This window comes from Erythrolamprus reginae, chromosome 7, assembly GCF_031021105.1.
Source record: "Erythrolamprus reginae isolate rEryReg1 chromosome 7, rEryReg1.hap1, whole genome shotgun sequence".
Classification (NCBI taxonomy): Eukaryota; Metazoa; Chordata; class Lepidosauria; order Squamata; family Dipsadidae; genus Erythrolamprus; species Erythrolamprus reginae.
Window position 1 is genome coordinate 25,537,581 of NC_091956.1, and position 27,416 is coordinate 25,564,996.

Below are 27,416 nucleotides of genomic sequence, written 5' to 3' on the forward strand. Positions count from 1 at the left end.
TTTTATTCTTTCTTTTTTTTGCTCTTTTTTTACCCTCTCCACATAAGGTTTAGACAAACGTGAGTGGTTTGATTACTTGCTTAGCAGCAACACATTTCATCAGTTCCAAACTTTAAGCCCTTTGGTGAGAACATTCACAAAATTCACCACTCTAGCTCTACTGGATATTCCCCAACAAGGCAAGCTGTACAATGGCCGATTTTCCCGCTTTTGAACTTGTTCGTTTTTAGGTTATTTTCATTGTCTTGTCTTGCTTTTATGCTTTCTTGAACAGATGACACCAATCCTTCCACTGAGAGGTAAACAACACTGTCAGCTCCTGAGAAAAAAGAAAAATGTATCATTGAAATTGTACTATTTTATGCTGCCTCAATTGCTTAACTCGAAAGATTTTTCTATAGTTGGACTTTTAATAAAATACAGTGGTACCTCATCATACGAACTTAATTGGTTCCAGGAGGAGGTTCGTAAGGTGAAAGGTTCGTAAGATGAAACAATGTTTCCCATAGGAATCAATGTAAAAGCAAATAATGCGTGCAAATCCTTCAGAAAAATCCCAAACTTTAGAAGGGAGGCGAACAGAGGGCAGGGAGGAGCAGCTAAAGGGGGCGGGTGGAAGAAGCAAGGCTAGGCTAAAGGGTGAGTGGGAAGGAAGAAAGGCAAGGGGGGCGCCCCTCCCTTTTCTTTCTTCAAAAGACACCGTTTCAGTGCCTTTGCAAGCACGTTGTTCTCTGCAAAATCTTTCCTCCTCCAAGCCGCCCCTCCCTTTTCTTTCTTCAAAAAAAGGGGGGGGGAAAGAAACCCCTTCATCCCAGCAGCAGCTGCTTGGGTTCGTAAAGTGAAAATAGTTCGGAAGAAGAGGCAAAAAAATCTTAAACACTGGGTTCGTATCTTGAAAAGTTCGTTAGAAGAGGCGTTCGTAAGATGAGGTACCACTGTATAGTAATTAGTAATTGCACCATTAGAACTATTGACTTCGCATGTAAGGTAAACCAGTACAGGTACAAAACCTTCATTTTCATTTACATTGTAGATTTCAACTTTTTAATATTTTTGGTATCTTTTTTATCTCTGCATTTTGAGTTGCTGTTAATTTTGTTACTTGATAATGCTTGTTAATCATAGTTCAATCAAAAGAATGAAAAATGTGTTAAAATATGACATTGATGTTTTATTTTCTAATGACATTTCAACTATAAATAATCTTGTTTTCAGGAAGATAAATTCAAAATATAGAACTAGCAAGGACCTGAAAATTTAATTTGATGGATCGATTAGCTGTAACAATCTCTGCTGTAATAAATCAGATTGTCTTCAAAATTAACATGGCTACCCTTCTGAAATTTTTGCTTGAATGAAAAAATAAAGTATTTTTTACCTATGTAGCCTGCTAGGTCTTTAAATTCAGGCCTGTTTGCAATAAGTTCTTCTTTTGTTGGTATGTTTATTCCCATGTAACATGGAAATTTTATTGGAGGTGAAGCCACACGAATATGCACCTGTGAGGGGAAACACCATTATGATACTTGCAGTGTTTTAATTTCGTCATAATTTTCAGCGGGCAGTGTGATAAGGATAAGAGTAAGAACAGAAAACAGTGTTGAAGAATTGACCGGGTTTGCCTTAGTAACAAGAACAGTTATAGTTAGATGCAGAAGAGCATTGAAAGAGAAATTGTTAGCCATGAAACATACCCTGTTTCCCCGAAAATAAGACGTACCCCGAAAGTAAGGCATGTCAGAGGTTTTGCAGAATTTGCTAATATAAGGCACCCCCCGAAAATAAGGCGTAGTCAAGTTTACATACGGTATGGTGGAAAAACATACGGTACCATTCAAAGCTGTTCATAGCGGTACCGTAATAATGTGGCGTCCCCTGCTGGCCCCTTCCACCGCTTTGTACGGTCCAGTACAGCAGACACAGTCTGCTGCTGTCTCACCGCCATTACAGTCTCCACTACAGTGCGTAGATTGTAGTTCCTCTGGTGGCCAGAAGCTGCCATAGCGGGAGTATACTGTTGTACCGTATAAGTGCCGTCGTTTGTGTGTGTGTGTGCCATACTGACAGGTACCGTACCGTAATCAGTGTACCATACGGTACACTTTCTTTGGGGGTGTCAGCTTTTCTGCCTGTGAATTTGTCTTATTTGAGAAATATAAGGCACCCCCCCCGAAAATAAGACGTAGCACAACTTTTGGAGCAAAATTTAATATAAGACAGTGTCTTATTTTCGGGGAAACACGGTATCTTCCTTCGTCTCGCTCTACTCTGATACGCACACTTACCTCCTTAGCACCAGATTCTCTCAATAGTTTAATTATAGGGGAAATAGTGTTGCCTCGCACAATCGAATCATCAATGAGGACAACTCGCTTTCCTCTGAAGTTGTCCGACAAGACTCCAAATTTTTTGGCCACTCCCAGCTGTCTTAATCTCATGTTTGGCTGAATGAAAGTTCTTCCTACATATCTGTTTTTGCAAAGGACTTCAATGTACGGTAAGCCACACTGGGAAAAGAAGCAAAACATAAAGATAAAAGTGCATTTTTGCTGCAGTGATTAGAACAATTTCCATATCAAATTCAACGCTTTGAACTGCACAAAGGCTGCATTAGTACAATTCTCTCTATTTCTTTATTCATTCAATCGAGTTGTTGAAGCATGGAACTCATTACCAGACTCCGTGGTGTCAACCCCTAACCTTTTTCCCTTAGACTTTCTATGGTTGACTTCTCCAGATTCCTTAGAGGTCAGTAAGGGGCGAGCATAAGTGCACTACTGTGCCTTCCGTCCCCTGTCCAATTGTCTCTCCTATATTTTATATATATTTTCTCCCATCCATATATCCTGCCTCTACTCTTCATTGATGTATTCTATTTTCATATCTCTTCTTCTATCCCTTCCCTGATATTTACTACTACACGTTGTAATTCTCCTTAACTTTCAATTTGTATTGGACAAAATAAATAAATAAATAAAATTCTAATTCACAGCAAAGGTAACAGGCATCCGAAGTATTTTTTTTAAATCATTCATGTTTTCCTGATGTTTTGTATCAGGCTCAATTATAAATCATAATTTAAAAAAAGAATTAAAAATAAAGAAAGAGGAGAGAAGTACCTTCTGCGCATAGCCGAGAGCTGCAGGAGTAGCAGATTCTGGGACTGTGCTAACCAAATCTGCTTCCACAGGGGCCTCAATAGCAAGCTGTTGACCACATCGCCTTCTTACAGAATATACCATCTGACCTATGTGAAGAATGAAAACATCAGGTGTGCTTTTGTGCAGAATTAGCCATAAATCTCTCATCTGATTTTAAAATTACACATATAATAGAGGCGCCACTTTAATTTAGCTTTCTAAGTAGTATCTTTTTAAAAAAATAAAGTTTTGTATTTTTTTCTCCACCATATAAAACATACGTACTTATCGACACATATATCTTCAATGTATTAGACTATGCCAATATATTTTTTTATTTAAAAATTCCTAAATCTCAATTATTCAATCTATCCAAGAGGCTATATCCAATTTTTAGTTAAAAAACAATACTCTGCATTTTCAATTCTAATAATAGTAGTAGTGATAATAATACCCTACATTTTCAATAATAATAACAACAACAATAAAATTCTTAATTTTTCAACTACATTTCAAACCTATTTTCCATTTAATTTTAAACATATACAGTGTTCCCTCGATTTTTGCGGGTTCGAACTTTGCAAAAAGTCTATACCATGGTTTTTCAAAAATATTAATTAAAAAATACTTCATTGTTTTTTACCCTATATCACGTTTTCCCCGCCCAATGACATCATATGTCATTGCCAAACTTTTGTCCGCCTTTAATAAATATTTTTTTTAATAAACTTTAATAAATAAACATGGTGAGTAATAATCTAAATGGTTGCTAAGGGAATGGGAAATTTCAGTTTAGGGGTTTAAAGTGTTAAGGGAAGGCTTGTGATACTGTTCATAGCCAAAAATAGTGTATTTACTTCCGCATCTCTACTTCGCGGAAATTCGACTTTTGCGGGCGGTCTTGGAACGTATCCCCCGCGAAAATTGAGGGAACACTGTATTACATATTTAACTAATGCTGCCACCTTTTCTCTTTCTGTCATCCAAGTTTCTCAATTCTATTGCTTATTTCTTTAGCATTTTTTTTCTGAGTTTTAACCTTTAACCTTTCTAAGTTTTAACCTATGATGGTCAGGTCTCATAAACACTTGACCTAAAACATTCAAATCTTTTTAATTTACATAGCAGTTTCCATATTATGCATCCAAGAGCCTGCAGTAGCAATAGTAACAGCACTTAAGACTTATATACCGCTTTACAGCCTTCTCTAAGCGGTTTACAGAGTCGGCATAGTGCCTCCAACAATCTGGCTCCTCATTTTACCAACTTCGAAAGGATGGAAGGCTGAGTCAACCTTGAGCCGGTGAGACTCGAACTGCCAACTGCAGGCAGCTGAGGGTCAGCAGAAGTAGCCTGCGGTACCGCACTCCAACTACCGCCTCACCATGGATTTGGTGTAAGAGCAAATCCAGGAAGCCAGAATTATATAAGTCGCCCTTGACTTACAACCAGATGTGAAATTCAGCAAGTTCAGACAGGTTCTATAGAATCGGTGGCGGTGATTATGCACAATTTGGAGAATCTGTAAATTGCACCACTGATACATGCAGAGCAAACATGAAAGAGGGAGAGAAGCAGACAAATTGAATGGTAGAAGATTTAACTAAACTTTTCTGACGGTTCTGTGGGTGTGGCTTGGTGGGGTGGTGAGTGATGCTTGCTGTGAGTGATGTCACACTGGCCACTCCCACTCAGTCACATGGCCCACACCAAGCCACGCCCATAGAACTGTTCGGAGAAAAATTTGAACGTCACCCCTTCTTACAACCAGTCATTTAGTGATCATCTGAAGTTACAATGGCAGGGGAAAAAGTGATTTATGACTGTTTTTCACCATTGTAGATCAAAACATGGCAACTGGTTCATATTTATGATGGTTTCAGTGTCCCAGGTGTGATCTTCTGACAAGCCAAGTCAATGGGGAAGCCAGATTCACTTAACAAATGTGGCAATCAAGGTCATAAAATAGGGCAAAACTCACATAACTGATGTCTTGCTTAGCAACGTAAAGTTTGCACTCAATTATCATCATAAATCAAGGACTACTTGCACAGTCTTTTATCTTTAAAATTGGCATAGCAAATACAGAATCGTAAAAGCTATAAAATAGTAAGATCTTTCTACCCTCATTTATATATTGAGTTAATTATGTTGAGCTTAATGGAAAAGTTTGAAATGATTTCCTCCACACCTGTGCTAAGCCAGGGGTCTCCAACCGTGGCAACTTTAAGATTTGTGGACTTCAACTCCTACAATTCCTCAGACAGCTTTGTTAAGGAACTCTGGGAGTTGAAGTCTTAAAGTTGCCAATGTTGGAGACTCCTGTGCTAAGCAGCATTTTATAAGGCAAGCTGTTAACTGAATTGCCTGCTATTGCTTCTTTAGGTCTTTATTGCTTCTTTATTTTCTTTCTTCTATTTCTTTCTGAAGCTGCCTCCCAACCTCTATTCTTCACAATACAACTTTCTACCCATCAACACTACAGTCCCCACCACAATCTATGAAAAGAAAGCAAGGGAATTTACAAAGAACTGAAATGCCTTTCATGCTAAGGATGTCCTATTGTTAAATAATCCTATCTAATCCTGCAGATGAAAGCCTTCCTCTTGATTCTACAATACTCATAAACTTTGTTTTGTGACATTTCTTTAAAGTACCCAGTAAAACGTTAACATTTGTTGGGAAAAACTTTGTAATTTTTTGGAATGTAATAATTCTACAACAGGGTTAACACTGTTTGTTTTGCAACATTTCTCTAAAGTACCGTGTAAAATGTTAAGGATTCTTTAGAATAACTTCATAATTTTAAAAATCTAAAATAATGGAATAAACATGGAATGCTTAGAAACAAGGAAAGAACAAAATTAGTGCATAACTATGAATTAGATATAAAAGTAAGAAGGATAATATTATTCAAATAATAACCTTTTAAAGATCGATAATAAACTATTTGATTTGTATTAATTGAGATATTGCAATATTGATTGACACAAGGCGGTAAAAAGCCGAACAAACATGTATACAAATTAAATAACCAGAGCTAATTTTTCTTTTTCTGTATCGCCCTCTGTAATAGACATTAAAATGACTATGAAGATAATGTGTTTAATGGATGAGAATATTTTAATTTGAATATCTTCATGTGTGTGTGTGTGTCTTTATGTGTGTCTTTATGTATTTGTATGTTGTGTTTATGTATTTTTCTGGTTTTTTTGTTTTTTTCTCTATTGCTTTCTAAATGTATATATTTCAATAAAAAATATTTTTTAAAATAATAAAAATAAAATCTAAAATAATGCATAGTTTACCTTCAAAGATGCTATCTGGCCTTGCAAAGTACACATATTCAAAAATGCAGAATGCTGATGGATCTCCTTGAGGTCGCGGTACAATATCTAACGTTTGGACATCATCTCTGGATATTTTCACAATCTCTCCAGGCATGACTTCCCGATAGTATCTTGAAAATATAGTTGCACGTGTTAAACATCCCCACTGCTTTGCTTAGAAACACTGGTATTTGGTTATAGAAAACTATTGTTTTCAGATTGGAAAGACATGGGGTTTTTTCCCCCTAAAGAGCATGGGTATCTACAGAAATCTATAGTTATTCTTTATTTTGTAAGCCATTTTTGATCATTATTCTGCACTTATTATTTATTCAACTTATACCTCTTTATAACGGGAAGGCAGGTTTTTTAAAAATAGTATCTTCTCAACTTCTAAAACAACTTCTTTCTTTCTTGAAAGTGAAAAATGGACCGAGTTAAAAAAAGGGGGGGGGGTAATCATTTTTTTGAGCATACAAATGAAGCAATTTCAAGAACAAATAAAATATTTTCTAATTATATATGAATAAACAAAAGCACGATATTTAGAGCTTAATAGTTGATTCATAATTAGTTTTCACAGATGAATGATTTCATTATTTATCTTTTAAGATAGGAATGTCAAACTGCCAGCCCGTAGGCCAGACGCATCATGCACAGGTTATGTCTACCCCAGCTCGGCGAAGGCATAAGAACATAAGAAGAGTCATGCTGAATCAGGCCAAAGTCCATTGAGTCCAACATTTTGTGTCACACAGTGTCCCACCAATTGTACATGGGGATCTTGAGAGGAAAGAGAAGGCAAAACCCTCCCTTTCCCTTGACCCCCAACAAATGGTACTCAAGGGAATCCTGCCTGCCTCAACCAACATCGAGGTAGCACTTGGACATCCATGAATCTGTCCAATCCTGCCTTGGAAGCTATCCAGGCTGACAGCTGTCACAACCTCTTCTGGAAGTGAATTCCATAAACCAATGAACCAACAGGCAAAAACTGTTGCAATATGTCACATGATATCAACGTGATGTGGCAAGTTTGACACCTGTGTTTTAAGAAGTGCCCTTATCTCAACATTGCAAAGTGATTCAGTGCAATACTGACTTTCAGGTCAAATGCTTTTTTGTTTTAAAACTAAATACTGCTATACTCCAACATGGTACATGCAGTATTCAGTTCTTGCTTAAACAATGAAGAAATTATTTGTTTGTTTTTAAATGCTTTTAAAGAAATGAATTATGAACTCACTCTGCACCAATAGATAAAAAGCTACAGGATTCTGAAGAAACTACCCAGCCTTCAGTTTCAGCATTTTTCTTCCCTGAAATAAATTCAACAATAATTAAAGAAATGTCTTAACAATTCTAAGAACCTTATTTCTATCTGTTTAACTTTACATACTACATTTGCTGTGGCTGCAACTGCTGTTTTCTACAGTAACACTAAAGAGGGGGTGAAGAAGCCTATTTAACAGGCAATAGACACTTGTGGGATATACTGTATTTTTCGGAGTATAAGATGCAACGGAGTATAAGATACACCTAGATTTTAGAGGAGGAAAACAAGGAAAAAAGGATTCCTCGGAGAGGGGTGGCATACAAATCTAATAAATTATTATTATTATTATTATTATTATTATTATTATTATTATTATTATGAACCAAATTGTGTAATAATATATTATTTAATAAAATACCAATGTAACAGAAAACATTTTACAACCATGTACACTTTTCAAAAACTTCAAACTTGACAGTTTTAATACTTGTGGACTTCAACTCCCAGAATTCCTTCTCCAGTCATGCTAGCTCAGAAATAATAATAATAAAATAATAATAATAATAATAATAATAATAATAATAATAATAATAATAATAATAATAATAATTTACTATATTTGTATGCCACCCCTCTCTGAAGACTCCGAAGATGGGAAATGAAGTCCACAAGCCTTAAACTTACCAAGTTTGAAGACAGTTGTACCTCTAATCCCTAACCCAGGTGTCTTCAAACTTGACAGCTTTAAGACTAGTGGACTTCAACTCCCAGAATTCTCCCTCCAGTCATGCTAGATGGGGTAATTAGAAGGCAAAAACAAACCCTGTTTTTGTGAAAAACAGCCCATTTTCACACCTCTTTTTTTGCAAAAACGGGACATGCAGAGGGTTTGGGAAGCCTGCAGAACACTCCCAGAGGGTGGGGGAAGACAAAAACACCTACGTTTTTGCAAAAAATTGTCCACTTTTTGCTAAATTTTTGCAAAACCCGAGGTGTTTTTGCCTTCTCCCACCATCTAGGAATGTCTGCAGGCTTCCCAAACCTCTGCACACCTATTTCTCGCAAAAGTGGGACGCAGAGGCTTTGGGAGGCCAAAAATGTCTGTATTCGGTATATAAGTTGCCCTGACATTTCCACTCTCTTTTGGGAGGCAAAAACATGTGTCTTATACTCTGGAAAATATGGTAATGTATGGAAATTTTCTAAAACACAACAAAATGCCAACAAAATACATTATTTGCAGTTTGCTGTGATACCAGTATGAAAAATTGATCTGTCTACAGCAAATATATAATGAAAGATAGATATAGTGAAATATATAGTGAAAGAAACAACTAATGTAACATTAGTTAGTCTAGAGGCCAAAGATTCTTTTCCAAAATTTAATTTAGTTCAAATCATTCTAAAAATATTTCTGGAAATCCATTGATGTATTTAAATTAAAATTTACATTGATACATTTTAACAGGTTTTTATTCTCTGTCATGATCACCAAAAATATTTATTTTCAAATATTACAGATGTCACAATCTCATCATAAACATACCCACTGCATATGTCTGGAGCACAGAAGGAAAAGGGGGACATGATCAAAACATTTAAATATGTTAAAGGGTTAAATAAGGTTCAGGAGGGAAGTGTTTTTAATAGGAAAGTGAACACAAGAACAAGGGGACACAATCTGAAGTTAGTTGGGGGAAAGATCAAAGGCAACATGAGAAAATATTATTTTACTGAAAGAGTAGTAGATCCTTGGAACAAACTTCCAGCAGACGTGGTTGGTAAATCCACAGTAACTGAATTTAAACATGCCTGGGATAAACATATATCCACTGTAAGATAAAATACAGGAAATAGTATAAGGGCAGACTAGATGGACCATGAGGTCTTTTTCTGCCGTCAGTCTTCTATGTTTCTATGTTACATTCACTGAAGAATAGGTCAGAAACTTAAAAGATAGCTGATCTTCCCTTAACGATGTGCAGCAATTACACTTTTAAGGTAAAAAAGGTGGTTCACTGATTAAAAAAAATAAAGGAATTTGTGAAAGGTAAGGGTATTTTTTAAATACATGGGTCGCCCAGAAAGCAATGCACCACCTTTTTTTTCTCAGCCTACAGTAATGGTACAAATGCGAAACTTTAGATATACATTATCTGAATTGTCATGCGTGTGTAAATTTTGCAGATAGCATAACTGCAGCAATGTTTCAAAATGGCGTCTGTAAGTTACAAGCAGCATATAGTCATTGAATTTCTCACTGCAGAACATTCAGAAACGTTTGTGTACAGTTTTTGGAGAGTTTGCAGTCGACAGAAGTACGGTTAGTCGTGGAAGACAGTTTGAGGATGACGAAGAGGTGATTTGCACAGTGCAGAAATGGCTTTGTGACCAGAACAAGGAGTAGTACCGACAGGGCATACACGCCCTTGTGTCTCGCTGGAGGAAGGCCATAGAACGGAGATTACATGGGAAAATAAGGAGTGTAGAAGAAATATCATTCTTTCTTGTGTGTAAGTTTCATTGTGTTCCACAAATAATTGTTGAAGAAAAAAAAATGTGGTGCATTACTTTCTGGGATACCCATGTAATGTACTTTCAACTATAGTTCTCAAAGGAGTAAGTTACCATACCTTTTCTATTGATATCACCGACTGGAACAAGGCGGCCAATACAGAGGGGACGGTTCCCATAGGGATCACGAACCGCATAAATAATGTCTTTATGCATCATCAGAAGTGAATATGAAGTGGGTGTCTCATTCATCAAATTTTTAATCCTGAAACAGAATAATACACCTATTATTACAAAAATTCCAACAAGGGGGGGGGGATGGGGGATTGGCATTGTGTAAATGGAGGTTTTATCTGTTTTGTTGGTTTTAATTCTTTTCTCATGGGGCACATGATTTACCTTGCCACCCAATCTGGTGTATCGTCTTGCTCTAAAGGAGGCGTGAATGCCAACAGTTGAGTGATCAGTTCACTATCAGAACTGGTAGACAGTCCCACTCCATGACGCATTAGCTGCATAACAAAAGACAAAAGAATCATTATAGATAATTCATTCTCTCTTTTTCTCTTTCTCTCTCTTTCCCCCCCCTTCTCTCCTTCCCTCCAGGGGTGAATTCCCATTCCCGCCACTGCTGGTGTGCTGCAAAATACTCAATTTTTCCGCTACCGGTTCTACGAACTACTCAAAATTTCCACTACCAGTTCTCTGAAATACTCAGTTTTTCCGCTACCGGTTCTACGAACTACTCAAAATTTCCACTACCAGTTCTCTGAAATACTCAATTTTTCCGCTACCGGTTCTACGAACTACTCAAAATTTCCACTACCAGTTCTCTGAAATACTCAGTTTTTCTGCTACCGGTTCTACGAACTACTCAAAATTTCCACTACCCGTTCTCTGAAATACTCAGTTTTTCTGCTACCGGTTCTACGAACTACTCAAAATTTCCACTACCCGTTCTCTGAAATACTCAGTTTTTCTGCTACCGGTTCTACGAACTACTCAAAATTTCCACTACCCGTTCTCTGAAATACTCAGTTTTTCTGCTACCGGTTCTACGAACTACTCAAAATTTCCACTACCAGTTCTCTGAAATACTCAGTTTTTCTGCTACCGGTTCTACGAACTACTCAAAATTTCCACTACCCGTTCTCTGAAATACTCAGTTTTTCTGCTACCAGTTCTCCAGAACTGGTCAGATTCTGCTGAAATCCACCTCTGTTCCTGCCCCCCAAACTTAAAACATTTTCACTGTGAAGCCTACATTACTGGGAAACAATTTTAACAAAAGAAAGGAGCCTGTATGTTCTTCCTTTTTTCAGAGAATGGGTAAGCAACTCAAGCTGCCTAGATACACTCAGCACGTCAGCTGTCTCGCTAGAGGCAACGGCATATTGGATCACTGCTTCATCACATTAAGAGGTGCTTGCTGCTCTCTCTCAAGAGGCAGAGCGTCTGTCTCTCTGATCATTTGTATGATCCATCTCCCTCCTCCCTACAGGCAGAAACTTCAAACTGCAACGCCTGGGGTCAAAACAGCAAAGCCTTGCACTGAGGAAGCAAAGTTAGAGCTTCAGGCTGGCTTTAAGTAGACAGACTGAAGTGTTTCTGAATCTATTTCAGAGGGGTCGGATAAATTGACTGATACTCTGACATATGACTTAGCTTTTGTGAGGACATGTGTATGCCTACCAAGAGCTTGTGTATATATAATAATAACAAGCCTTGGTTCACAGCTATGTTTAAGCAGCTTGTCATGCCAAAGAGGAGGCCTACATGAAAGGAGATAGGATTTTATACAATCAGGCAGGGGTGAAATGTTCCCGGTTTGCTCGTACCTGTCAGTTGGCAGCTTACAACAACGGTATAAGTACAATAAGAATAAATACAAAACAGTAAAAGAAGTCGAACAGTTAACTGAGGTTAAAACATAACAAACTAAAACAAACAAACAAACCAATCAACCAATCAATCTTGAATCCCCGGGAACCTATGTATGGGCCCTTATCGTATATTACAGCTCAGCATTCAATATCCTCATTCTAGAAATTCTTCACTCTAAACTGATTCAGCTAGCTGTGCCTGTCCATGCTTGTAGGTGGATTATCCACTTTTTGACAGATAGGAAGTAACAGGTGCAGCTAGAGAAAATTGCATCTAATACCCAGGCAATTAGCACAGGCACCCCTCGGGGCTGTGTGCTCTCTCCATTGCTATTCTATATATACCAAGGACAGCATGTCTAGGGATCCTCCTGTTAAAAGTACTGAAGTTTACAGATGATACAATAATCATTGGTCTCATTCAAGACAGTGACAAGTCCACATACTGACAAGAGGTTGAACAACTACACCAGGAGGGGGTTCCTCCCGGTTTGGACCGGATCACACGAACTGTTAGCAACCCGTTGGTGATATAATTTTGGCTCATTGATCCAGTTCTGTCTGGGCTCGTCCGTGCTCACTGCCATCTTTTTTTTATGAATTTTCAGCTAATTTTCCATTACAGGGGTACCTCTACTTAAGAACTTAATTCATTCTGTGACCAGGTTCTTAAGTAGAAAAGTTTGTAAGTAGAAGCAATTTTTCCCATAGGAATCAATGTAAAAGCAAATAATGCGTGCAAACCCTTTAGGAAAGGAATAAAAGCTCAAAATTTGGGTGGGAGGAGGAGGAAGAAGAGGAGGAGAACAGTTACTGCCGAAGGAAGAAGGTGAGGTGAGGTGAATCAAAAAACTCCAAAACTTTAAGGCTTTTTAAAAAAAGAGAGACTGCCCAGAGCGAAGGGAGCGTTTCTTTTCTCTGGGCACTGGCAGAGGTTTATTCCCTCTCCAAGCGCCCAGAGAAAGGAAAATGCTTTGTTCGCTCTGGACTGCCAAAGCCTCCTTAAGCGCCACCGAAAGGCTCCTCTGGCGGCCCAAGATGGTCAGGATTAAAGGAGGAATGGCAGGAAACTGGCTGGGCCTTCATGCAGTTCTCAAATTTCCTGGGAAAACTTTTCCAGGCTCAGGTTCTTAAGTAGAAAATGGTTCTTAAGAAGAGGCAAAAAAATCTTGAACACTCGGTTCTTATCTAGAAAAGTTCTTAAGTAGAGGTGTTCTTAAGTAGAGGTACTGCTGTATTTGGATGGCTTCTCCTGCAGCCTACCCATGCGTTTTTACTGACCTTTATGTTTTTGCCCAAAGCACAGCTGATCAGTTCCTCAGCTGTGTTTCGGGCTGAATCCACCTTTGGAGCATGCGTGGAAGTGAAATTGCACAAAGGGACACGTGTGCAAAATATCACAATTCGAACCGGTGGCAAAGGTAAGTAGAACCTACCCCTGAACTACACCACAATGTAGCTGTAACAACCTGCAGCTAAACACGCTTAAAACTATAGAGATAAGAATGGGTTTTAGGAGGATCTCTTCTACTTTACCACCCCTTGCTATATTTAAAAACACAGCAGCATCAGTAGACTCCTTCATGTTTTTGGCTCTTGGGACTTTCTGATTTCTTTGCAGCAAACAGCCTGTTTGAGCTTCAGCACAGCCTGATTAGCACAAGAAAAAAACCCTGCTTCTTCACATGCAGAGGCGGCAATAGACAGTGACAATCCCTGTGGCCTGAAACAGCTGATGGTTGGGAGCCCATCCAAATTAGCTGCTTGTCTTAATCAGGCATGGGGAAACTAAACATCTCCCCTGGGCGTTAAATATTTTAATTAATTGGATTGTTGTGACTGTTTTACTTGTTGTGAGCCGCCCCGAGTCTTCGGAGAGGGGCGGCATACAAGTCCAACTAATAAATAAGTAAATAAGTAAATAAGTAAGTAAGTAAGTAAGTAAGTAAGTAAGTAAGTAAGTAAGTAAGTAAGTAAGTAAATAAATAAATAAATAAATAAATAAATAAATAAGGCTGTGCTGAAGCTGAAACGGAAAACAGGCTGTTTGCTGCAAGGAGGCCAATTGCTGGGAGGCAGAGGCCAAAAGGTGGGGGCCGGTGGGTGGGTGGGGCTACATTCGGTGTCTAAGATGCACCCAAATTTTCACGCTCTTTGAAGGGAGGGGAAAGTGCATCTTATACTCCAAAAAATATGGTGGGCTGACTCCCTTTGTTTTTGTAGCAACCCCTGAGTTATTGGAACACTGCTACCACGTCACTAGTCCTTCTTTTCATTAAACTAGACATACCAAATTGCAACAATTGTTCTTCATGCGCTTTAGCCTCCAGCCTCCTAATTATCTTTGCTGCTCTTCTCTGCACTCTTTCTAGAGTCTCAACATCTGTTTTACACTGCGGTGACCAAAGCTGGATGCAGCATTCCAAGATAACTAAGGCGGTGAAAGGAAAGGTTCATACATGCTTGGATTGCTGCTCTGCATTAGGGTTAGGTTTAGGATTCAGGTTTCCTCCCATCTGATCTCAATTGCTACAACTTATACATTCTAATGAATTTGGACTGTACTTTGCATCTTTGCATACCAGATGGATATAAACCTTCTCTATTATGAGTGAATTAGTGAAGATTGGACTTAATCCCTGGATAGTTCAGGAGATTTCAAGCTGGCTGAAGTGTAGACATCAGAGAGTTATTGTTAATGGCGAGTATTCTGAGCAGAGACAGGTTACAAGCGGTGTGCCACAAGGTTCTGTTCTGGGTCCTATTCTTTTTAATATGTTTGTGAGTGACATAGGGGAAGGTTTGGTAGGGAAGGTTTGCCTATTTGCCGATGACTCTAAAGTGTGCAATAGGGTTGATATTCCTGGAGGCGTCTGTAAAATGGTAAATGATTTAGCTTTACTGTACTAGATAAATGGTCAAAGCAATGGAAGCTACAGTTTAATGTTTCCAAATGTAAAATAATGCACTTGGGGAAAAGGAATCCTCAATCTGAGTATTGCATTGGCAGTTCTGTGTTAGCAAAAACTTCAGAAGAGAAGGATTTAGGGGTAGTCTCAAAATGGGTGAGCAGTGTGGTCGGGCGGTAGGAAAAGCAAATAGGATGCTTGGCTGCATAGCTAGAGGTATAACAAGCAGGAAGAGGGAGATTGTGATCCCTTTATATAGAGCGCTGGTGAGACCACATTTGGAGTACTGTGTTCAGTTCTGGAGACCTCACCTACAAAAAGATATTGACAAAATTGAACAGGTCCAAAGATGGGCTACAAGAATGGTGGAAGGTCTTAAGCATAAAACGTATCAGGAAAGACTTAATGAACTCAATCTGTATAGTCTGGAGGACAGAAGGAAAAGGGGGGACATGATCGAAACATTTAAATATGTTAAAGGGTTAAATAAGGTTCAGGAGTGTTTTTAATAGGAAAGTGAACACAAGAACAAGGGGACACAATCTGAAGTTAGTCGGGGGAAAGATCAAAAGCAACATGAGAAAATATTATTTTACTGAAAAAGTAGTAGATCCTTGGAACAAACTTCCAGCAGACGTGGTTGGTAAATCCACAGTAACTGAATTTAAACATGCCTGGGATAAACATATATCCATTGTAAGATAAAATACAGGAAATAGTATAAGGGCAGACTAGATGGACCATGAGGTCTTTTTCTACCCTCACAGTCTTCTATGTTTCTATCCTTTTCCGCTTTCTCATCTTAGGAAAACAGACCCTTACCTTTCTCCTCAGTCGCATTGCATTTGTTAGCTCTCCATTGTGGGCAACTGCAATCTTCCCGTGCAAAGTTTCCACAACGAACGGTTGACAATTATCAAGGACAGACACCCCAGAGGTAGAGTATCTTGTATGGCCGATTCCAAGATTTGAAACATAGAGCTTCTTCAGGCTATCTTCGCTGAACACGTGATTAACAAGACCCATTCCCTGCGAAGAAAAAGGGATGGATGAACTAAAATGGAGTTTTCTGTATTGATTACAGCGGACAGCAATGTAAAATGAATGAGCTAATTTACAATAAAAAGCTCTACTTAATTGACATTTATTTACAAAAGTCACAACAATCCAAAAAAACATGGTTAAAAACAAAAGTGCCATTCCCCCCTTCCCAAGGCACCAGATCAAATATTTGCCCAGCTCAACCTGGATCAATGGTTGGATAAAAAGGCAGATCTGTGTAGCTCTATGGAAGAATAAAAGAATAGGAATTCTTCGGATCTAAGGCGGGGCAAGGTTCCGAAGAGGTTGCTTCCCAAGACCTATCAGAAGGACACTTGGAGCCCGCCGATCCTATCTAGCTTAACATGATGGGAAGAGGGGAGGAAGGAGACGGCTTGCAAGTAACCTAGACCTTTGCCATTTGCTGTTTTAACTAGGACCTTGAATTGCACTGGGAAAGCAACGGGAAGTCAATGTAGCCCACAAAGCACTGGTTTACTCAAGTGAACCACAGGGCAACCAATCCATGACTCTGTATTCTGAAGTTATTCAGTTGCAGCTTTAAAAATAAATGGTTCCCAAGGCAGCCCCATGGAGCATAATCCACAAGGGAGGTGATTAAGAAATCCCTTAACTAAACCCATTAAATCAATTTACAACACATTCAAATACTAGCACGTTATCTTTTTCTAAATATTTTTTTACATTCCTCTTGACAAAATTACATTCATTACTTTATAATGCTCTTTATAATACTTTATGAGTTATAAGTTACAAAGTTGAATGTCAAAATCCTAAACAGACAATTGTTTTATTTACATCACACACACACACACACACACACACACGTATATATATCATTTTCTCCCTTCATTTTCAAATTCAGCAAAAATATGTTATACACACACGCATACATATTTATCTTTGAACTGCTGCTGCTGCTGATCTTCATCCATCGTTTTTGAAGAGGACCTCGCTATCTTGGGGGGGATGTCAAGATGTGCACGTGACTTGGATTAAAGTGAGGGAGAGTTGTGCATAGTCAGCTTCACTCTCTCTTCCTAGATTCCATCTTGCTCCAATAGCAAGACAAGACAGTTGGAGATGGGCTGGGCACGGTGGTTGACCAGGGTGTCTTTTGTGTCTTGCTGTGTTCTTAGCGTACCATCGCTTGCAGAGACCGCCTTCATGACTATTGTCCTAATCTGGTAGATTTCATCTGCTCAATCCACTGGAATCTGTTTTCATATGCTCGGGATAGACAAGTCCCTATCTCACCGAAGGTCAATGACCCAATGGCTACTCACAACCTGGTTTGGCCAGCCTGTTGGAGCTGTTTCCCGGGGTTTGGCTGCTGCACATGCTACAGCTACTGGGAGCCACAGGTGAGAGCTGAGTGAACAGTGGGGACCAAAGGTCTCAAATATTCTGGCTCTGTTAAAAAGTGCTATTGCTAACATATTGTAAGCCGCCCTGAGTCTAAGGAGAAGGGCGGCATTAAAATTGAATAAATAAATAAAGGCGAGCGAGCTGCCCTAAAATGAGCTGCTGTAAAAGGACACAACATGCTCCTACACCAGAGGTGCTACCTCTCCCTGAACACCCCTGAACTCTTGAACACCCCATTCAGTCTTTGAACTATGGTGCTGGAGAAGACTCCTGCGAGTCCCTTGGACTGCAAGGTGATCAAACTGGTCAATCCTAGAGGAGATCAACCCTGACTGCTCTTTAGAAGATGAAGATGAAGCTCAAATACTTTGGGCACTTTATGAAGAAGGAAGGAAGGAGGAAGGAAGGAAGGAAGGAAGGAAGGAAGGAAGGAAGGAAGGACTGGGAACGATTGAGGGCAAAAAAAGAAGGGGGCTCTGGTGTAGAGGACAGAAAGGCCTGGAGGAACATTATCCATGGGATCGCAATGGGTCGGGCACAACTTCGCAACTAACAACAACAAATATATATGTAACAAAATATGTTACACACACACACACACAATTTGTTAGATATAGGTAGATACACACACACATACACAAGACATCCCCTGATAATAAGCCCAATCGGGTTTTTGAGTGCGTGGCAATAAGGCCAAGGACTTATTTCAGGGTTCAAAGAGTTATAAGACAAGGTCTTATTTTGGGGACAACAGGATATATAAATGATACACACACACACAAACACACACACAGAGAGAAAGAGAGAGAGAGAGAGAGAGAGAGAGAGAGAGAAAGAGAGGGGAGGAGGGAGAGAGAGAAATATTTTGAGTTCTTCCAGCATTCATGTTCAAAGAGAGAAAACAAATTAGAGTAATTTCCACATCTTATTTTACCCCTGAAGGACTAGGCTGGGCACCGTTCCCTCTAGAGAAAATCTATTTATGAGTCAGCTAAAGTTAACACCAGTTTAGTGGCTCATCAACATCATCTAAATCATCTTCTCCTCCCTTCCCCACTTAGGAATGCCAGATAATATTACCTTGTGCACCTTGAAAGAATGGGCTGATTCTCCATCACTTGTCACAATCCCCGCACTCTCTTGGCCTCTATGAGAAAAAGGAAGAACGGGTAAGGAATCTGTGTTTCTGAGACCGGATCATTATGTTGCCCAAAAGGTGCCATTCATGGTGGAATGACTTTTATAGATGTTGTGAAGACCCCAAGATCTGCAAAAGGTTGTAAGAAAATAACTCTCCCTCCCAAAACAAAAACCACACACGAAGAAGAACCATAAAAAACAATTGTGGGAATGAGGACATGGAAAGAAACATACTGTAAAAAGAGACGGTTTGATTGAAATATTAAAGAAAAGTTCTCACACTGCGATATCTAGTTGGGGAGATCATTTTTCCTGTAAGTGCTAATTCTGAATTGTGGAAGTGGCATTCAATGATCCAGAAAGCGAATCCTGTATCTGTTTGAATATGCTAGGAAGAAAAATAAATTCTAATGCTGAATATATGATCTCGGTCCGCATACACCCTTTAACTTCGTTTCCACAGCCCTCGTAGCTATTAGACAAAGAAAAAAATATTCCAGAATCCCAAGATCTGAACATCTAGAATCATAGCTAAAAAACTAAAGCATTATCTCGTGGGAAGGATCCTTATAATTAATTCCAAAACCATCTGGACATGTAACTTCCTAAAATCAAACTAATTACCTTTTTGCTGTTTGCCTCCACTCCATTTTTTAAAAAAATCCTTAAAAATACTATTTCAAACTACTTTTAATTATGATTTGAAAGAAACTCAAGGGTCTTTTGCTCCACAGATTCCTAAAACCTAAAAAAGTTAACCATCATTTTCTGAAAGTGATTTGAAAAGGAAGTAGGTGTAACCCAATTTTATTTTATTTTGACGTGGTTTGTGCAGGAGGATTATTCCCTTGTGTCCCAAAGCTCTGGAGACTGCTGTTTTGCATTATTCTCAGAAGAAGCAATTGTCTGGAGCACTTCTGGATAACATCAAGTCTTTCCATTGTCCAGAGAGCAATTAAAAAGAGGTGATTCATTTATTACTCTTCATTCCATCATGGTTCTACTACTGCTTTTAGTAGAATCAGTCTTCAGTTGCCATTCCCCTCTCCCCGCCCCGAAGTCACTTTCTCTACTATATTAGAGGTATGGTTAGTAGTAGTACGTAAGAGTGCCTATTGGTTCCTATGAGTGCTTATGTAGTATTGAAAGTGTGAAAATATCTACAGATCCCTCACATCCTAGACATAAATTGTTGCAACTTTTACCCTCAAAATGACGCTCAACTTCTACTCTCAAAACAACTAGATACAAGGAGTTTTCCCCCGAATGCCATCACTCTGTTTAAAAACTAATTCCCACAACACTGTAAATTTTTTTACTAAGACTGTGTTACTATTATTCTTCTCTTCCTTACTATCTCTTCCCATTTATGACTATAACTATGTTGCTTGTCTCTTTCAATTATATTATTTTTATTTGTTTCCTAATATGTTTTGATAGCTTATTAGTAACCTTTTCTATCAGTGTTGTGTTGTGTCTTTCTATTCTTGATGAATGTATTTTATTCTCCTTATGTACACTGACAGCATATACACCTAAGACAAGTTCCTTGTGTGTCCAATCAGACTTGGCCAATGCAGAATTCTATTCTATTCTATTTGATTCGATTCTTAGAGCACCATTTCCCACTTTGATGCCTTCCGCATCAAGTTGGACCACAATTCCCAGAATTCCATTAAGCATTGCGGTAGTTTCCATTATATTTGAAGAATCTCAGGTTCGCTGGGACGCCAGGTTTAAGGCATTCTGTCAAAAATCCTAGATTACAGAAACTTTAATGGGGGAAGAGAGGAAAAAACGCATTCCCTTTCCCCTTCTTAGAATCCTTCTGTAATATGAACCTGTTGGCTAGTTATTTAGCTGCCATGGCAACATCTTCCAAGTATTATGGAATACCAAGAGTCCTTTGTTGGCAAGTATGACATTACTCAGGGGGAACTCAATTATCAAACCTGAGATAGTTGCAGAAGCCAGATTTAGGGTGGGGGGAGACACTTAAAAAGAAACATTTCTATAGAAAAAAATACATCTACAGAATATATATGATTCCAAAATATCTTCTATATTCAAATGAATATTTTAATGAAAAGTTTTATTTGAATACATAAGAGAGAAAATGCAAATTTAATTGAAATAATTTGCAAACCAACTAAAATTAGTACTGCAGTGTGTTATCTCATTTCCTATTAAGTTTAATCTTGCATCTGTGGAGGAAGCCATGTATCTGCTCTAAACAACACAAAAAAAAATATAGATGTGTTTTCCACACAAACTTGAACTTAATTTCCTGGGTTTGCTTTTAGCATATTATACTTGATTCACTCAGATGACTACTGAAGTGGAGCTATTACTGAACATCACTGAATGCTCAAAATTCAAATTATAGTGACTCCATTAGTTCAGAATCACAAAAGGCCCTGTGAATGCAAATCAAGCATTTAGGAAAAGGGTAAGTATGTGCATGTGTCAAATTATGATTTACAGTTTTGAAAGGGATTCTAAACAATGTGAACAAACAAATATTTTACAAAACGAAAGGCATTATGTTGTTAGCGAATCTGAAGAGATGCAAATGTTTTCATTCCAAACAAAATCATAGCCTATATGATAGGGGTGTGTGTGTGTGTGTGTGTGTATCTGTGTGCATTTGTGTATGTAGAGATAGATAGATAGATAGATAGATAGATAGATAGATAGATAGATAGATAGATAGATAGATTCTGACAGACAGATATGTGTGTGTGTATATATATACACACATACATACACACACACACATATATATAACATATTTTTGCTGATAATGAAAAGGAAGGGAGACTACTATTGATCTATTTTGGGCTTATTCGACCTCATCAGTTAGCCACACCCTTACTGGGATTTGAAGTTGGGGCTCTGCCTTTTAAGACAGTAGCCTTAGCCTCTAGGCTATGGGCTCGCCTCCTGTATCAGCTTATATATAGAATAGAATAGAATAGAATAGAATAGAATTCTTTATTGGCCAAGTGTGATTGGACACACAAGGAATTTGTCTTTGATGCATATGCATATGTTCTGAGTTTACATAAAAGGAAAAAAAGAAAAAAATACATTCATCAAGAATCATAAAATACAATACTTAGGGATAGTCACAGGTTACTAAAAATCAAATCATACTAGGAAACAAACAGAACAATATAAATTGTAAAAATACAAGCAACATGGTTATAGTCATGGGGGGGTTGAGATAGGTAATCATAAAATACAACACTTTGTGATGGTCAAAGGTTATTAATAAACAATCAAATACTAGGAAACAAATAGAACAATATAAAATCTGACAGATATACGTCACATTTATATGCTGACATGTACGTTGGACAACAGCTCCCATTATCCCCAGCATCCAGCTAGGCGCGTGATCCAATGCCTCTGGAGGGGGCCAGATGGAGGGAAGCTTATTTAGAGCTCTCGGTGTACATTAAGAGCAGAGATTATATTTAAAGCCCATTGCATAACAAAGGTTACAGAATGAATATTCCATCTCTGGAATTGTGCTTAATTTTTTTTTTTTTTGCAAGGCAGAAAACAGCTTATTTGGGGGGTGCCAATGATTAACAGACTTTGCAATCATTTTTTCTGCCCGAGCTGCTTTATTTTCCCTGCCTCTTAAGACGGAACCTGCTTATTTGGCAGTTTCTCAAGTTACTCCCCTCAGGCAGCTTGAGCCAGTAAAACTGGATCCTTTCATCTCTGTGGAGCTTACTGACAATCAGCCGTCTGGTTTCCTAGGAAACGCAATCTTGGCTAGAAATAGTGAATCATTTCCAGGTCACTTTCAACATGGAGAGTGGAGCAGGAAGGCATTGGACTGAGGAGGAGGTTAAAGCCTTGCTTAGCGTCTGGTCAGAAAAAAATATCAGAAAGCAACTCCATGGGACCTTACGGAATAAAGGGATATTTATTTACATTGCTAAAAGGCTTCAGGAGTTGGGGATCTGCAGAGACTGGAAACAGTGTCGGGCAAAGTATAAAAACCTGAAATATGAATATAGGACAGTTAAATATGCCCACAACTCAGGAGATGCTACCAAGACTATGAAGTTCTTTCATGAGCTGGATGCCATATTGCAACATAAGCCGGTCACCCAGTTAGCAGAGGAGGAGAACGGCAGGTGTGCAGCCAATGACATCATAAATGCCACCAAGGAGAACAATGAAGGTAAAAACAACCCACCCCAAACTTCTTTTCTTTTTCTTATTGCTGTTATCTGCAAAGACATACAGGCTTGTAAAAACCCAGACCCATGCAAGGCGCTGCAGATGACACGGTTGGGTAGAACAAACCGACTTAATGTGCTCTCTTATCTGCCTGTCTTTTGGGGAAAGGGGGGGGGGTGTTGAAAGTAGGAGGAGGGTGTCTGCTCCTGAATGTTTCTATAAATACATAAACTTAAGTTAAACCAGCTGCTGGAGCTACTTAGTTTCCTAAGCCAAACAAAAACAAAGCCAAAAAATAAAAAAAAGGCTAAGGGCCTGCAAACTTCTGCTGTGGTTTTATTGCTGCTTTATCTGTAACATTTTGTGCTGGTTTATAGTTCTGTTGCTAGGTTTAAAGAGAAAATGCTGGGCCACAAGCAATATATCTAATATCTATTTATCTATGTCTATAATAGATAGATAGTTAGATAGTTAGATAGTTAGATAGATAGATAGATAGATAGATAGATAGATAGATAGATAGATAGTTAGATAGATTGATAGATAGTTAGATAGATAGATAGATAGATAGATAGATAGATATAGATAGATAGATAGATATAGATAGATAGTTAGAAGATAGATAGAGATAGATATCTATTTATCTATGTCTATAATAGATAGATAGTTAGATAGTTAGATAGTTAGATAGATAGATAGATAGATAGATAGATAGATAGATAGATAGATAGATAGATAGATAATGTGTCTCTGTGTTTGTCATTCCTAGTGATATGTTTATGCCCTGCTGGAATTTAAGCAAAAGGACCAAAAATGTAAAGCCACCTCCTTGCAGTAATGGAAACATGTTCTTCTTTTTGAAATTTTGTCGTCCCCCCCTCCCAAGAGATTTATCTTATCTTGCTAAGGGGCTTATATTACAAACATTTAAAAAACCCATTAAAGTTCTGGGGAAGCAACTGCTGAGATGGCAACCTTCTAAAAAACTACATTTACAAGGGTGATGTATTTTGCTTACCTGCCGGAAATCAGAAAATATATTATTTGAGAAACCAAAGGGGGAAAAAAACCCTAAACCAAATCAAACCACTTGACAAAAGTATTTCTTGATAATAAATAAGAGCATGTGTAAATTATTATTCTGTGAAGCTCTCAAGTATCCATTTATAATCACAAGAATATTTTTTTTCTTTAAAACATGATCAGGGAAGTAATTGAAAATGTTTCATTTTCTTTAGAGAACTGATTGTAATAACAAGAAAGGAAAAAGTCTGCATAAACCTTGCCATGCATATTAATTTGTTCTAAATTAATAACCTACGCCTCTGAGTTTTTTTTTAAATAACAATCTTTAAATAATGCAAAACAATGCAGCAAAAGAGAGAAACCCCACACTAGTTGTATCCTATGTCTAGATAAATGGTCGAGCCATTTCCTTCAGGTTTTGAGGATGAGAAATGGGAATAATTTTCTGGTTCTGCTTTCATAGTTTATCAGTTCCAACTTATATGTAGAGATTATGTTTAGGGGTTTTTTTGGAGATCCACAAATAAAAGCTAACCTTTCCCCTTTCTATAAGGACTTTATGCATGTGGATCGTGTCTATGGATGTTTGCTGGAAAAATAGCAGCGTACCAAGAATACGTCGTATATCACCTATTATTCTTAAAATCTCTAAATAAGGATATTACGATGCAGCAGGCTAGACGGAATTTTTCCACTAATCCAAATCAAAGAGTTGGATCTAATTGCTTGCAACTAAGTGAACAAAAGCATGTTTTCTTCCCCCGCTGCCTAGTGGTACATAAAGGAGTGAAGGACTTTGTTGGAGGAAGTAGACTGCTACACAGAAGAAAAGGTGGCATTTGCAAAAATCAGTACTGTAATGACTTTCAGATAATAATAATAATAATAATAATAATAATAATAATAATAATAATAATATTATTTATTAGATTTGTATGCCACCCCTCTCCGAAGACTCGGGACGGCTCACAACAACGATAAAAACAATATTATAATGGCACAAATCTAATATTAAAAAACTAAAAACCCTATCATAATTAAAAACCAAACAGCACATACATAACATAAATTATAATAAGCCTGGGGGAAAGATGTCTCAAATCCCCCATGCCTGGCGGTATAGGTGGGTCTTAAGTAGTTTACGGAAGACAAGGAGGGTGGGAACAGTTCTAATCTCCGGGGGGAGTTGATTCCAGAGGTCCCGGGCCACCACAGAGAAGGCTCTTCCCCTGGGGCCCGCCAGACGACATTGTTTAGTCGACGGGACCCAGAGAAGGCCAACTTTGTGGGACCTTATCGGCCGCTGGGATTCGTGCGGTAGCAGGCGGTTCTGGAGGTACTCTGGTCCAATGCCATGTAGGGCTTTAAAGGTCATGACCAACACTTTGAATTGTGACCAGAAACTAATTGGCAGCCAATGCAGGCCATGGAGTGTTGTAGATATGTGGGTGAATCTGGGAAGCCCCACGATGGCTCTCGCGGCCGCGTTCTGCACGATCTGGAGTTTCCGAACACTTTTCAAAGGTAGCCCCATGTAGAGAGTGTTGCAGTAATCGAACCTCGAGGTGATAAGGGCATGAGTGACTGTGAGCAATGACTCCCTGTCCAAATAGGGCCGCAACTGGTGCACCAGGCGAACCTGGGCAAACGCCTTCCTCGCCACAGCCGAAAGATGATGTTCCAATGTCAGGTGTGGATCGAGGAGGATCTTCAGAAATGGTTTCCCCCTTTGCTGTCAATAACTCTGTGGTAAAAATGACCCACATTTTCATGAGGTTAAGGGCAGATGGAGGCTATCCATTGCCCATACTTTGGTACAACCTCCATATAGTAATTGAACCCAAACTCCCATAAACTATTAAAAATGGAGTTCATTCTTACAGCCTTCAGATGGATGAACTAGAGTCATCAGATGATTATAATGATGATTTGTTTGTCTTTATATTCTTTTATGAGAAAGGTTTTATTGTGCTGTACAGTGGTACCTCTACTTACGAACTTAATTCATTCCGTGACCAGATTCTTAAGTAGAAAAGTTTGTAAGAAGGAATCAAGGCCCTGTTTCCTCCCAGGAGATTTCTAGAGAGGCCCCAGGGAGGCTTCTTCCCAACTTTTCTGGCCCTGTTTCCTCCCAGGAGATTCCTAGAGAGGCCGCATGGAGGCTTTTCCCTGCCTTTTCCTGTTACAATTTTGGAGGCTCGGGTTTATAAGTAGAAAATGGTTCGTGAGAAGAGGCAAAAAAATCTTGAACACCCGGTTCTTATCTAGAAAAGTTCGTAAGTAGAGGCGTTCTTAGGTAGAGGTGCCACTGTATTTCTATTGATGTAGATGTACAAACTTCGTAACATTGATAGAATACTAATCATAGCAAATAAATCCAATCCACCAATCAGTCCTAACGTTTTGAAAATAGAAAGCCTCATAAAATGTGAGGTGTCCTAGAGCAGTCCAGGGCTGCTGACTAAAATGAATTCTGTGCAAATGTTTATGCAATTAATTTAGTAGCTATTGTTTCACAGATTATTATCAGCCTACGGGGAAAATGTTAGTGCTCAAACTGATTGGCCTTGGTTAACCAGGCTGGCCTGACACAATTCCTTTCATTATGCAATCTACAGGCCCTATTTGGGTTCTCCATATCTCACAAAATGTTGGTTTGCAGAATAAATAAAAACCATTACGGTTTAGCATGAAGAGGGAAACTAGCTATTATGCAACCATGGAATTAACTATTTAGAACAATCAGAATTCTCCTTGCACAAACAAAGACTAAGATTTGGTCACTTTGGATAGCGAAATGGGTGGCAAATAAATTTAGTGAATAAACAATATGGTATTTGTAAAGTAAAAAGGAACTGTAGTTTGGATTTGGATTCAGAGAATATGCCAGCTCCAATTTTTAGAGTTGATAAGCATCTTAAATGGTTGTGGTAGAGTTCCTAGATGGAAAAATATTTGCGATGGAAGCATTTAACTCAGATTTCCAGATTTGTTCTGTCTATACATTTGTAAATAAACATAGAAACATAGAAGACTGACCGCAGAAAAAGACCTCATGATCCATCTAGTCTGCCCTTATACTATTTTCTGTATTTTATCTTAGGATGGATATATGTTTATCCCAGGCATGTTTAAATTTAGTTACTGTGGATTTACCAACCACGTCTGCTGGAAGTTTGTTCCAAGGATCTACTACTTTCAGTAAAATAATATTTTCTCATGTTGCTTTTGATCTTTCCCCCAACTAACTTCAGATTGTGTCCTCTTGTTTTTGTGTTCACTTTCCTATTAAAAACACTTCCCTCCTGGACCTTATTTAACCCTTTAACGTATTTAAATGTTTCGATCATGTCCCCCCTTTTCCTTCTGTCCTCCAGACTATACAGATTGAGTTCATTAAGTCTTTCCTGATACGTTTTATGCTTAAGACCTTCCACCATTCTTGTAGCCCGTCTTTGGACCCGTTCAATTTTGTCAATATCTTTTTGTAGGTGAGGTCTCCAGAACTGAACACAGTATTCCAAATGTGGTCTCACCAGCACTCTATATAGCGGGATCATAATCTCCCT

General features: G+C 38.4%; 2 protein-coding genes across 4 annotated transcripts in view; one reads left to right on the forward strand and one right to left on the reverse strand.

Moving 5' to 3' along the window:
• Positions 1-27,416, reverse strand: part of PPAT (phosphoribosyl pyrophosphate amidotransferase) — an 86,480-nt gene continuing 59,064 nt past the window's right edge. Inside the window, exons 2-11 of the mRNA XM_070757241.1 lie at positions 18,562-18,628; positions 15,874-16,080; positions 10,659-10,771; positions 10,379-10,524; positions 7,716-7,788; positions 6,449-6,600; positions 3,120-3,247; positions 2,286-2,507; positions 1,379-1,499; positions 1-319 (exon numbers count right to left, since the gene is read on the reverse strand). Coding sequence (XP_070613342.1) covers positions 144-319; positions 1,379-1,499; positions 2,286-2,507; positions 3,120-3,247; positions 6,449-6,600; positions 7,716-7,788; positions 10,379-10,524; positions 10,659-10,771; positions 15,874-16,080; positions 18,562-18,628 — 1,405 coding nt within the window. The 3' untranslated portion in view covers positions 1-143. The remainder of the gene's footprint in view (positions 320-1,378; positions 1,500-2,285; positions 2,508-3,119; positions 3,248-6,448; positions 6,601-7,715; positions 7,789-10,378; positions 10,525-10,658; positions 10,772-15,873; positions 16,081-18,561; positions 18,629-27,416) is intronic.
• Positions 22,398-27,416, forward strand: part of LOC139170265 (zinc finger protein with KRAB and SCAN domains 2-like) — a 51,066-nt gene continuing 46,047 nt past the window's right edge. For all 3 annotated transcript variants that reach the window (XM_070757237.1, XM_070757239.1, XM_070757240.1), the window contains exon 1: positions 22,398-22,822. In XM_070757237.1, the coding sequence (XP_070613338.1) occupies positions 22,444-22,822 (379 nt within the window). In that variant the 5' untranslated portion in view covers positions 22,398-22,443. The remainder of the gene's footprint in view (positions 22,823-27,416) is intronic.